This window comes from Anser brachyrhynchus, assembly GCF_964034855.1.
Source record: "Anser brachyrhynchus genome assembly, chromosome: 3".
Lineage (NCBI taxonomy): Eukaryota > Metazoa > Chordata > Aves > Anseriformes > Anatidae > Anser > Anser brachyrhynchus.
The window spans coordinates 45,546,578-45,560,161 of NC_137696.1; the positions used below are offsets into that span (position 1 = coordinate 45,546,578).

The window sequence follows — 13,584 nt, forward strand, 5'->3', positions numbered from 1 at the left end:
TGGTTATAATTAGGTGTCACATCCATTGTAATCCTATGGACGTCATCATGTGTTACCAGCATCTGTTGACAGATCTCATACCAGGCATATCACTGAAATGGCAAGTCTGGAGAGGGCAGCCCACAATAGAAACAATGGCATTTATTTTTGGTGTGATCCAAGACTGTCTAACAGAAAATATACGCTGCCAACTGCCAGGGCTCCACTGAGATCACTTTTCTATATTATATTACCAGTTTGAACAGAGATCAGTGCCCATGTATCTGCAATCTTTTTCTAATAAATAAGGTAATAAAGAACGTACTTTCTGCAACTGTCTTTAGAAAAAGATAAAAGCCTTGAAATCTTAAAAAAGTTCATCAGGACCTTTACATGAGACTACTTATTTTCCACATCATAGTAAATTCAGACTCCTTTCCAAGGCAAGGAATGAGGATCCCCTTCCTAAATTTTACTTAAATGCGGTAACACTTAAATATTAAAAACAAGCACTGGGGACAGGAAACAAAGTAGCAAAGGTACTGTCTCTCTGTTCTATGGAAGTAAGCTTTCATTTGTCAATGGGGAAAGCAGACTCTGCTGAAGCACTGTCTGTTTGGAGGAATGGAGACAAAGACTTTGCAGTGGGGTCTTATATCAACTACTCCCTGCTCTTCTGTAAAAGTCAAGAGATTTACTGCAATTTACTGCAACAAAAGAAAGCCTACAGAATTCAAATTCTCTTCTTATTTATCTGCATTCTAGGAAAACTACATTAGAATATCGACTACCATGTCCATTATTTCTTTATTTTGAAAACACAGCATTGTCTGAAATGCTGGACACTTAATCCTCATCATATGTAATCACAATGCGTTACAGCTGAGCAATTTCAAATCCTTAATTCTGATATCACTTTCATCCGCAATTATAAAACATAAAAATAAATATAAATTCACCATTTAAAGAGTGTAAAAGTAAAACGGACATCATTGTTCATGTGTAATAATTGGTTACGAGTTGCAGCAGCTGGTCAAGAAAAGCTGATCAAGAAAAATAAACTTCAACCTAGCCCTGAACTTTTCACACTATCACACTACACCAGAATCTAAACAGATGTGAATACAGGAAAATGAAATGCACAGACTCAAAGCAGGAGGAAGGCTACAAGTAAAAACTGTGAGGAAAACACTGGCTCTACCAATTTTAATGGAAAAGCAAACACATTGGCGACCAACAATTCTAATAGCTCTTACTTCTACGGTCACATAGAAGCCATGACTGTAACAGTGGGCCAGATTGTCTTCAGATATAATTTTTGCAACTATATTTTCTCAATTTCTTGATTTGACATGGGCTAAATATTACCGTAACCAAATTCCACAGAACTTGTTAACTTCTACTTAAGTTTTTGGAGTGAGCTGCTCACCTATAGCAAAAACACATACCACCTTAGTTTAGAGCTCTGATTCTCTCTCTCCTTCCTTCCCTTTTTTTCCTTCTTGCAACCAGCAGATAACCTTTTAATCCCAGATCTGTTGACTGTGACTTCAACATCACCTTTTACATTAGGAAGTACCAAACCCTTTATTATATTTCACATCTCTCTTCTATGTGCTGTTTAAAACTCAGTCTTCTGAAATTAGATCTTTCTTAAATTACTAAAGTACCAAACCATTGACAAGAATAGTGATAGAGTTATAATCTGTGCCTATGTTCAGAAACAGGGCATAGGTAGTGCTTGGTGACACAATAGTTTTCCTATACCTAAGAGAAATATTTCCTCTACAATAATATATTCCAAGGAGTTTACAGATCTGTTTTTACCCAGACAGTGAATGGCATGTGGGAACCTAGCTCATTAAATACACTTATCCATACCTATCCTGAATATATTTCTAGGCAATATTTTCTTTGTAACAGTCAGTTGCATTCAAGACTAAATTATAATACGAGCTGAGCAGCCAGATCACAGTTTTGAAAGTGATCTCTCAGTCTCTCTCAGAAATACTGCAAGCAAACTTCTTTTTTTTTTTTTTTGCACAAATTTGAACAATTTCATGCATCACCCTGTCTACAATTGCAATTTACTCCTTTTGAGAAGCAATCAGGCACATACGTCAATTCAGAAACTGCTTTCTGAAAAGGAAGACCCAGGAAGTGAAGTTAAAAATCACTGGAATCTCTATCAACAACTAATATATAAATGTAGAGGTACCGACAAAATATTGCCAGTAAAATATAAAAAGACACATCTGACTCTCATTAATAAGTGTCATCTTACATAGGTTTCAATTCAGAATCCAAAAATTTTGTGCTTTTTCCTCAAAATATGATATACATAACATACATGCTTTATATAATGGAAAATACACACTCTCTCCCAAAATAAGAACCCCTTACTGCACAACCCTGCAATTCCAGGTGTAGCATGGCTACAAGAGAGGCCATAATTCCACAAAGATGCACATATACAGACACACATGACTTTATTTCCAGACCTTCCTTTGTTGTTTCTCCCATGCTGGGTCCAGGAGCAGGTCCCTGTCCCATTCTTCTTCTTGGGTCATGTACTCATCTTCTTCATAGTTGTAGGTGTACTGCATGTTTGTTTCTATCTGGTTCATGCTGTTCATTCTACCCAGGGATCAGCTTCAACTGCTGTGGCTTCTACTACAGTTATATATATATATATATACGTTAAAGTTCAGTTTAGTTGCTGATGGGCCGTAGGTAGCAGTGTTGATTTTTTTTTTTCCTTTTTCTTTTCCAAGGAGAGAGGGTGTGAATAGCGACGAGTCTTGCCGAGAGCAGAGGCTGAAACTGACAGGTAGGCACTGACCGGTGGTGCCCTTCCTTCCCTCTTTCTCCCTCTCCTCCTTCCCTCCCTCCCTCGCTCTCTCTCTCTCTCCGCGCTGCTGCAGGTCCCTGCGGCTGACCCCCCGGAGAAGCCCGGCGCTGCCCGTGCCCGCGGCTTATTATCGCCGCGGGGCCGTCACGTGGCCTGCCGGCCGCCCCCCGCCGGCGCCGCGCGGTTCGCGCTGGGGCCGCCGCCGCTGAGGGGAGGGGAGGGGAGGGCGGGCCGCGGGACCCGCCAGCGCTGCCGCTCTGACCAAAAACCTACCGCCCGCCCGCCCGCCGAATGAGACCTTTTTCTTTTTTTTTTTTTTTAAATCTACTTCCTTGTATTTCTCAAGGCTCGTGTACGGTTTGATAACGTAGCACAACATGGTTTGTCATCCGTCCATGGGGACCCTTCAGTCACTTGTCACTGTCCTCTTCAGATTAAGGGGCACCAGAGCCAACGCAGAAAAGGACACCCGGGAGATGAAACAATGGCCATGGAGATCAGGTCTGGAGTTAAACGAGAAAGTATGCATCACAACTGAGAAAAGCAACGTGGCTCTTTTTTGTCCAGGAAACACGCCCGGTGCACCCCAAAAGCAGACACCTAGGAGGGCACAACAAGGTCTGCAGAACCAGTGACTTCAAAATGTGTGACAGCAACCACCCACCTGTGTTCTCCACAAGGTAAAATCTGACAAGATAGCACTGAGATCAAGCATATTGGCAACCATATTCCCTATCTCCTGTGTCACATCACGTCAGTTGTCCTAGCGACGTTTCCCGAGGAATTGGCAAGTTTACTGTGTTCAGCTAGGCTGTCAGCAATGCCTGCACCTATCGGCCAAGGTCATCCTCTCTACGGGTGTCCATACTGGATAATATTTCAACCTTACAAAGAAAAAATGCTCACCAAAGCTGAGCTTTCAGAAGCCATGGCAAAGCCAAACACAAGAGAGAACTGTGTTCAGTAAAGGCAACTACAGGTGCCTAAACCAATGTGAACGAATAACTAGGATAAGCAGCAGCTAGAGAGCATATGTCCTGCACTCAGTTCTACTAATTAAAGCTCTGCTTTCTACCAAGTTGTCTTCTATCCTGCAAGTCCCTGAAATTTAGATGACCATACACATATGAACAGTTCATATCTACCCATCAATTTTCAAAAAAAAATTCATAAATGTAACACTAAGATTACAAATTTGAATTCAGAGAGGTTTCTAACACAAATGTTTCATGCAGTCAAATCGAGCTTAACTTCTTAAGTTTGATGTACCTACCACAAGATAAATAGTCTAAAAATAAAATTCCAGGACTAAGAAGCAAAGTCAGAAACACATACTTTTCACCTGCTCAATACAAATATTCTCAGGGTTGCTATAGTATTTCCATTTCAAATGATGCAAATGGTGATGAATGCTGTGCACAGATAAATACTCTCTTAGGAAAATCTCAGCTCATGTCTAAAATAGCAATTATAAAAAAAATGTGCTTGTAGGAACACATTATGTCTATGCTGATGTAATTTGTGTGTTTTATCTATTTGCTGGCCCTCATCATATAACACGGGCCAGAGTGCCTGGGTCATGAAATAAAAACTGAGGCATTGTGATGACAATATCTGATGACACTGCATATTAATGTTGGAATCAGATCCATACCTAGATTTCTGGAAATCAAAGGAAAATCTACCCTCACTTTGTAGAATTCTGAATGAATGATATATTTTTTTTTTCTTAAAAAAATTATAACTGAATTTACTCAAAACAGAGCTGGTCACTTCTGAAAAGGTATGTCCATTTTTTCATGTTTCAAGTAGGTAAACTTAGCACTTTAATAACAAAGCCAACCAAATTGTCGTCATTGTTCCAAGGAACTAACACCTAGAACCACAGAACCTCTGAGACATTCTGAGAGAACAACATCAACAAAAAAAAAAATACCTCAAGTTCATTCCAAACAGGAATAAACTCACATTTTTATGTAAGGGGCAAATATTTCAAAATCCACTTTGGGTAGGTTATGTTAGCTCACTTTAGATGAAAAAATATTTCAGAATGAAAAATGTTAATATTTTTCATTTTGGAAATGTCAAAATAAGAGGCTTCAACTTTACCAATGTGCATTTTGAGAGAGATGAGCTTTTTAACTATGAAACAGGAAGCTAACTGCAATATCCTGATTTTAAAAGAACTGTTTATTTTGATGGTATCTGACCTGTTTCAGGTTCTCTAAATAACTGTTTACTGACCCTTAATCAGACAGCATGAGTAGGCAGGGAAGATATTTATAGATGAAGCATTAGGAGGAGTATCTGGTATTTTGTTTACTACTTTAATTTAATTTTATAAACGAACTGTGCAGATGGTAATAAGAAGCATATGAATGGAGGGCTATAGTGGAAAGAGAGCCAAAATGGAATTGTGACGCCAAATCTGAAGTGCAAAGAGAGCTGCCTCTTCCAGATCACCTAGAGAAAAGGAAAGCTGAGCCCAGCAGAGTAGTACGAGTCAAGCAGGCATTGAGAGGCAGCAGTGTGCTCAATCAGCTTATTTCCACATCAGAGGTAGGTTAAGACTAACCTCACTAAAGCTGGCAGAGTTGCACAGCTAGAAACTGTGGGTCCCTAAGAAGACAGGAAATCAAATGAAAACAGAAATATACAAGCTGAGCAGGAGAGGAAGGACAGAAGTCCTAAGAACAGAAAGAAGAAGAAACAAGGTGACTCACGTATATATAGAACTTTAAGCTGACATGGCACTTGAGATCCCGCACGTGTATTTGAGCAAGAAATAACACCGATCATTTATAATTTTTTAAGGCAAAAAGAATATTCATGTTTTCTAAACGTATTAAAAGAAATAAGGTGGCTCTGGGAGATCAAAAGTGGAGATAGCAGTGCAGAATTGTCAACTATTTTTATATTTTATTTGATGAGAGATATGCAGTTGTAGTTCACACTAACATAAATGCCAGTAAAGGCTTACCCAGGAGAATGCCTTTACCCCCCAAAGAACACCATGACCACAAGATATGATTTTCACTTTCCATGCAAGAGGAGCACCAAGAAAGCCAGAACTTTCCAAACAGGAGGAGCAGGTCTGTGAGTGAACTCATTCAGTATTTCTTATCACAGTTACGACCTACGAAGGATCTTTGAAACTAATATCATCTAAGCAAAAGCCTCTTGGCACATATTGCTTTAAGTTCCTTGAGAGACAAAGGGCTTTTCTAACTACCTTTAGTTACCACTGTTTTCACTTCCTGTGTCAGCCTTTATTGCCTTTTTTAATTAAACAGAAATTATCTCACGGTTTATTTTTAACATCCATTTGCTCCCCAATAACCTGTCATATCATTCTTTCGAGAAATCACTCCTCCATATCTTTACTGTTCACCAGACTTTCAATTCCTCTGACCTATTTCTTATTCTTCCCTCTTAAACTCTCAGAAAATCCAACTTCTTAATAGAACTTTAAAAATGCTTAAAATTTCAGTGATGTTTCTCCAGTTTATTCTTCTATTTGAACTTAATGAGATTTAGAATAAGAAATAAGCCAGATTTCTCTACTTAAATAATCACCTGTGAAATAATCAGCTGATGTGAAAGTGATCACCATTAGTTTTCACTTTTAACATTTCTGTATAGGAACACAACAGACCACCATCTGCCAAAATCTTCTCAGAAAGGCCACAGGAAGATAGAGGACCTTATGAGAGCTCCATAAATCAGAAGCCTTTAAGCAAGCATCTTTCCATATGCACAGCTTGTTTATCTGTGAAAAAGAACAGTAGGATGATTTTTCAGGAAAGAAGTCAATGAAACCAAAAAATTCAAAGTGACTGTTCACTTACTTAAACTGCTAACAGAATCTTAAGAGTGATCAAAAAGCCCTTTTATTTTCAAAGCATGTCATAACTCCCTCAGAATCTCCCTTTGCTTGCAGCAGGTATCTACTACTTTAAAGCTTAACCAGCAAAAAAAAATGAATTAAAGATCATTAAGATTGGGCCAAAATGTTGGATTCTGTTAAAAATGACATATGAATTTCCCAAATAAACCTAAACAGAAAAGGACAAGTGTTATGTGTTTATTTATGGGAGTTTGAGAGAAACAAGCCTTTTTTTTTTCCCCCCATTGCAATAAACACAGGCCTCTTTCATTTCAGGAAAAAAAAAAAAAAAGGTGTTAAATATGTAAAGAAATATGAATAAATGTAAAACTCACTTCATATTCCTGGAATTAACACATACAGAAGGAAGGGAGGGAAGAGAGCAAAGACACATACATACAGGAACCAAAATTCTGATTGTTATATATCATAATTCTGAGTTAAGGCAAAGCAGCACTGTGAACACAGAGCTTATTAGCTCTCCCACATCTTGTACCAGGAGACACAGGCTTTGACTCTGAAAAACTCCAATATTAACTATACAAACAGTAAGTATGCACTATATATATGTATTTTAAAAGTATGCTCCTTCAAGTGACAGGTTTAGAAATACAAATGGAGAAAGAGATGAAAAAAATGCATTGCTGACTTCATAGAAACAACTGCCATCGTCAAAAGATCTCAAAGTGCTTCATCAACTATATATAGAAACAACTTACTCTGCCCCTGAAATTCAGCCATGGATGAAGTGTAGCAAGAAACATTTATAGGACAGACAAATACTACCAAAGCATAGCTTGGGCTTCAGGAGTATGGAGAAAATGCTGACTGCACTGAGATCACTGGCTGTTGCCAACCCTTTGTGCGGAAGGAAAATCACGGGGCTGAGACACTGGGTGATCCGCACCAGCTGAAGATGCCCTCTGTAACCTTCAGCAAGTCACTTCAAGTAAATTTATCCTAAAAAGCTAAGTGTTGACCCATTAGACCGTTCCCTCTGAGATAAACAAGCTTATTGTGCTGCACTCTCCCATCTCTAAAATAGAGTCAGCAAAGCTTCCTTCGGTTTTTAATGTCCACCTAGAACACAAATTGTTTGGAGCAGAGGCGTTTTATCTCTAAAAGCCCTGATCAACCCACAGAACAATTAAAATTACAGTGTGCTTTACCTACTGCACCTCCATCTGTCTCATAGGCCTGTGTATAGCCTGCAAACATGCCTGGCGGTACACTAGTATGCCAGGCTTGCTCCAGCATTCAGGGTCCCTCATACACTGGAGGGCACGTCCCTATCGTCCCTGGAGCCACGCCTGCAGCCGTGTAGCCTGCAGAGCAGGTGGTCCTGGTTCTCAGAAAGGCTTCAAGGCAAACATTAGCAGGAAACGTTCAAAATCTGGTCTCTGCCACAGTATCACTACACTAGTATGTAGTAGCATGTGCTACATAATACCAATCACAAACTGGGATGTGAGCACAGAAAGATACAGCAGAGCAGTGGGCACACCCTCTAGCCATGGCTGCTGCCATGCTGCACTACGCAAGATCACACATTTTGTGAATGAGAAGAGCCCTCAGCCCTTAAATTCCACCACATCTCTATTAAATATTTCAGAAAATAACATGATACCAGAACTCCCTAATCATTTGAGCTAGCTTCCTGAGGACACTTCTGTTGTTTAATGGTTCTTGTCTGAGTAGATGCAACTCACAAAAACAGAATAAATCGTGAACTAAACAAAATCAGAAGTTTTGATAGACACTTTGCAGAGATTAGAAATGTAACATCAAATAAAAACTGGAAAATGTATATGGTAATTTATAAGCAACACTGCAGTCAGCCTGTTAGCAGACTGAACTTGTAGAGCAATATGCAGTTACAACGTAATACACACAGTAACAGGTGTGGAAACTACAAATAGTGCTGGCATAGGATTGGAAAAAATGGTGAGATGGAGCCAGGATTTTAAAAATGGTTCAGTGATGAGAGTGTAAGGAGCAGGACTGGGAGTATAGCATGGCCTATTACAACCCTTCAGAACAGCCATCATGTGTTCTGAGAACCCTGGCTGTGCTCCTGTTTTATGTTGGCTTAGCCTTATCACACAAAGATACAAAGCAAGGAAGAAACTGGGGGCCTAAGGCAATGCTGAAGCCTGCAACTGGCTACACAGTTTGTACTTCATGAATAGAACCAGCTCAAAAAAAACCCCTTAGCCAGCCAGCCTGTGTGTGATCCGTGACTGATTTACTTGAGACATTTCTCTTTTTTCTAAACACAACATTATTCAGCAATAGCTTTGGTCACAGTGAGAAAAGAGAACACAGATGTGTGTATGAGATAAGGAATACAGAGACAACATGCCTTTATTTATCTAGAACCAAAGGATGTCAACTAAGTCAGAGTTTCCAGACAACAGTTATCTAGGGGGCACAGAGGAGACCTGGCAGGTTTTAAATCACTGAGGTATGAGGTAGAGATTATGGGCACAGGATATCAGACACTGCTGTGTTCTAATCTCAGCATTTGTACAGATTCACCGAATGACCTTAGAGAAGTTGCCGTCTCTGTGCCCTCATTTCTCCTTCCAGATACACCAACGTAATTTCATTAACGTCAACGAAATTAAAATAATACACCCAAGAAGACAACCTGTTTGAACAAATTGCTAGTCTGTAAAAAGGAATACTAACTACTTATTGTTCATTCTACAGGAGTGACACAAAGATCAGTAAAACAGGCAAATTCATCCCTGTATAAGGCAACATTGGGCTCAACCTGAATTACTGCCAAACACAGACATGTTCTTTCTGCAACACATTGTGCAAGTTTTTCTTTTCCAGAACTCCTGTCCTTGCATCCTGTCCAACAAAGCTTTACTCTGACACTTAGGTATATTAAGAATCAGCACGGAGAAAATGAGCAGTGTTCCTGCTGTGCCTGACGTTAAAGCAAGGCCTGTATTTTCCAATTCCGGTTCTGAAGACAATTGTTCTTTTTCCAGCTATGACCTCCCTCACTAACTTTGGCCATATTCTCATCTCAGGAGCAATGGGTATCAGTTTTGGACAACATACTTTCCAGTACAAGACTGGTTGTTCTTGAAAGCTACCAACAACAATCCACTCATGCTGATGACTCTTGTCTATTCTCAATGTCTGGATGTGGATGAGTCATTTGTTTCTTAATTGGCTCATCTCTCTCTCTGTGAAAGTTCAGATCAGCGTATGTGCAGAAAAATTATTTGCACGCTTCTTCACTTTGAAGACAGTTCATTTACAGGATAAATGTAGCAGAGTTGCGATAATATGCAATCTAGATCTCTGTTATGCCCCATAGTTAGATCTAAAATAGCTGTTAACTTCCTGAATTTCTTAACTGAACTGAAACTGCTTTTTTTCCAAGTCAGATGCTGTTCTGGGTATTTTTCCAGTTCATATGATAACAGTTCATACACATAGAGTCAGGAACTAGAACAAAGATGAGCCCTATAGGCTGTAAGGCTCCACATGTATTTATAGTATGAACTCTGGAATTCATTGTTTTAGTTGAGACAGGCTGAACACATCTTCCCTGGCCTTTTTTCCCCTGATGAAAGCATTCAGCAAAAAGCTGGTTTTGCACTTCATGGATGGATTGAACTGCATGGATCAAAGTTCATCCATGAAATGGATGGATTCAGATATACCTGGGGCTTCTGTAAGGGAAACCACTGAGTCATGAATGAGCTTCTAGAACACCAAGAAACTTTTCGACTCATTCCTCATGGCTAGGCAACCCCCTTACACCTCCTTCATAGGTCACCCTGCCACACAGATGATCTATGGAAAATGAGACTGATGGGCCAGGACGGGCCCTGCAAATACGGGGGCTAATTTTGTACTGTTAAGTGGTGGAAGTCAAGAGTCACAGAAAGCACTTTCAATTGCAGGAGAAAATGTTTAAAACAATGCATGATGGAAATATCAAGCAAATATAGGACTCTGCTCGACCTAAATGTACAAACTGCAATGCCCATTCAGTGGGAAAGAAAAAAAAAATAACTGTACTCTGTAGAGCACTTAGAGAAGAGACAAAATCTGCAGGACCAACATTCACTATCCTAAAACTATCCACTGGATGGGGAAATGGATCTATTGTCAATTGGGAGCATGTGCCTCAGTTTTCTTTCTGTAGGCCAATAATAACAACAAAGTGTAAGGATACATATGAAAATTGAATACCCTATAGATTTGGAATACTCAAAGACAAGTAGAAATACAGTGACAACCAGAGATGAATATAATTTATTTTATATTTGGGGAACATGCTTCAACTGCATGCAACAGACCTCCACTGAATAAAAAAAAAAAAAAAAGAAGAAAGAAATCATAATGCTGTGGAACTCTACTTATGCAATACACTAAACAAAGAAGGATTTCTGATTTCTGGAGAAAAGGAGATTGTGACTATGCAGTTAAAGTTTGCATTGTGAAACCTACAAAGCATATGACTTAAGATTGCTTGGAAAACTTCAACTCTGGCATAGCCCACAATTAATTGACTTGTAATCTTAATTATATTTTTTTTTTAAGATATCTGTTCTATAACTGATTATAAATACTTTATAAATTAAGAAATTAAAAATAAATTCTGAATTGGAAGACAGCTCATAAAAAATGTTAACAAAAGTAATAAAGGTTTCCAGTGCACCTTAACAATAATAAAACCATTACAGCTTCTGCTCAAGAAACATCATGTTCCGCACACTAAAAGGTAAAAGCTTTCTGTTTACATTCCCCGATGGCAGTGGAAGTTAATCCAGATTTACTACAATAGGCCAACAACAAGAGTCATTCTGTTTCTTTGGATCTTAGGTCTGTCTGTTGCAGATTCACTCACAACAGTCTTGAAATCTTTTATGTTGACACAGACAGACTAGACACATTCTGAAGTTGAAATTAGTCATAAATTGTTTAAAATGCTTTGTTCCCCCTCTATAGACTGAAACAAGACACATACATCACCAAACTGTTACAATTAGTAGGTATTACAAACCAAAAGGGTCCTATCACAGGTAAAGTATGAAGGTAAGATTCTTAAGTGGAACCTCTTCTATGCAGTATTTGAGAGCATCGCCACAGGAACTGCTTTGCCTCCAGCCTCCAGGCTTAATTAAAGGAGGTGTATCAGCAACAGTGTCAGAATCACCTGATTCTCAGAGCCACACACTCCCCTTCATGAGATGTTCAATGCCAGGCTGCCTTCCTACCCCCTAAGTGCCTCTCAAGCCTTCTGCAGAAATAGGACCCTCTTCTCAGTGTGTCCAAGGAACTGCCTCTGATGCCACTGGATCTCCAAGTCTCTCTCAAGTAGTTCCTCTGCAAAGAGCTCTCTTCAGTGGCATACACAATACATGCAGAATGCCAGAGAGCAAGAAATGCATCACAGAAAACACCGACATAACCTTCTGCCAGTAACAGTTACTAGCTGTTACCAAGAACATTTCCATTTGTCAAGTCTATTTTATGAAAGGGAGCACCAAGCCTTTACATCATCTCGAGACAGCAAGGCCACTATTTTAGGTCTGACAACATGGTATCTCTAGCAAGTTAACAGATTTAGAGATCTGGGCTTATCTGTAAAACTCAGTTGCATACCCTTGCCACCTAAATCAAACACGTTATTTCTTCTAAGAACAGTTAGTTTTCTCTCCACCAGGAATCCCCAAAGTACATACCAGTATGAACAGTTTCCAAGGCACAACGAAAGCAAATACAAAACCCAAACATTTTTTAAAACTGTACTGAAACGCAAAGAAATTCTAAGTTTTTTCTTTGGGGGGGGGGGGGGGGGGGGGATTGCAGATACTTTGTATCATGCAATATCACAAGAATGCACTTCTTAATATTCTCTAGATATTACAGGATTAATATCTCATATATATGCATACATATGTTTAAAGGAACTTGTTCAGTCATTGCCAGTGTTCATAGTGCCACTGTGCTAGGCATTACATGAACATGTAATTCATTCCTATGTAAAGATGTGCAAAATAAATTTTAGAAAATAGATAAATAAAAAATATGTAATTGAACATAAGCACACAGCAAAATCAGCAGGTGCATCTTCCACCTTCTGCCACTGAATGTCAATCATATTGCCTTTAGACATTATCATCTAAAGTCACAAGCTCATTCTAGTTTAAACCACATATTCCACCAGGTATGGAAAAGGTGTGACTGGCAGTGACTGAGGTAAATGAAGAAATGAAAGTGGCACTGGCTTCAAGGGCCAGCCTGAGAACAAGCTTAAAGGTATTTAGTGCATCTGGACAGGAACGACACTTTCTCCTTCAGAGAGAAAGATGTGATTCATCTCAGCATTTAAAAAAAATAAAACCACACAACCAAAAAAACAGCAACTGGCTGGCCTGCCAAGTAAATAGCGATTTGAACAGCTGCAGGTCAGGAATGGGTAGCTGCACCATATGAGATCTGCTGTTATTCCAACACTTGCCATTTGCTTGAATAACAGAGGCAGCAGAGAGGTGATAGCAAGACAGTATACTGCAGTAAGAAAAGCATGCTGCGTTAAGAAGCATGCTTCTTATTGATCACTTTTCCTTCTTCCAACCTTCAGTTAAGTTTCTCTTTCATCATTTACAGCCCTGCTATGAAAGATGAGGCATGTCTAGTACCCAACAGTCCTCTTATTGCCTATTACATCCAAGTCCCAAATAGCCACACTCCCGTTCCCAAGTTCTCCCAACACATTAAACACCACAACTCACAAGTACCACAGTAGATCCATGGCACCTACTTTCTCCGTAGATTGTCTAGCAAAGGTATCTTTTCTTAACAGTAAGCAGCTAACATATACACAAAGAAT

General features: G+C 39.3%; 1 protein-coding gene and 1 long non-coding RNA gene across 15 annotated transcripts in view; one reads left to right on the forward strand and one right to left on the reverse strand.

The window, feature by feature from the left end:
* ACTN2 (actinin alpha 2) overlaps positions 1–13,584 on the reverse strand; it is an 84,013-nt gene that overhangs the window by 65,891 nt on the left and 4,538 nt on the right. For 9 of the 14 annotated variants that reach the window (XM_080588306.1, XM_080588305.1, XM_080588312.1 and 6 more), the window contains exon 1: positions 2,481–3,093. The exons of the other annotated variants lie outside the window; for them this stretch is intronic. In XM_080588306.1, coding sequence (XP_080444432.1) covers positions 2,481–2,615 — 135 coding nt within the window. In that variant the 5' untranslated portion in view covers positions 2,616–3,093. Of the gene's footprint in view, positions 1–2,480; positions 3,094–13,584 lie in introns of those variants that run through there. 14 annotated transcript variants of the gene reach the window in all.
* Positions 3,127–4,436, forward strand: LOC308193509. Its single transcript, XR_013949697.1, has 2 exons — positions 3,127–3,182; positions 3,264–4,436. It is a non-coding gene; the product is annotated as an uncharacterized lncRNA (long non-coding RNA).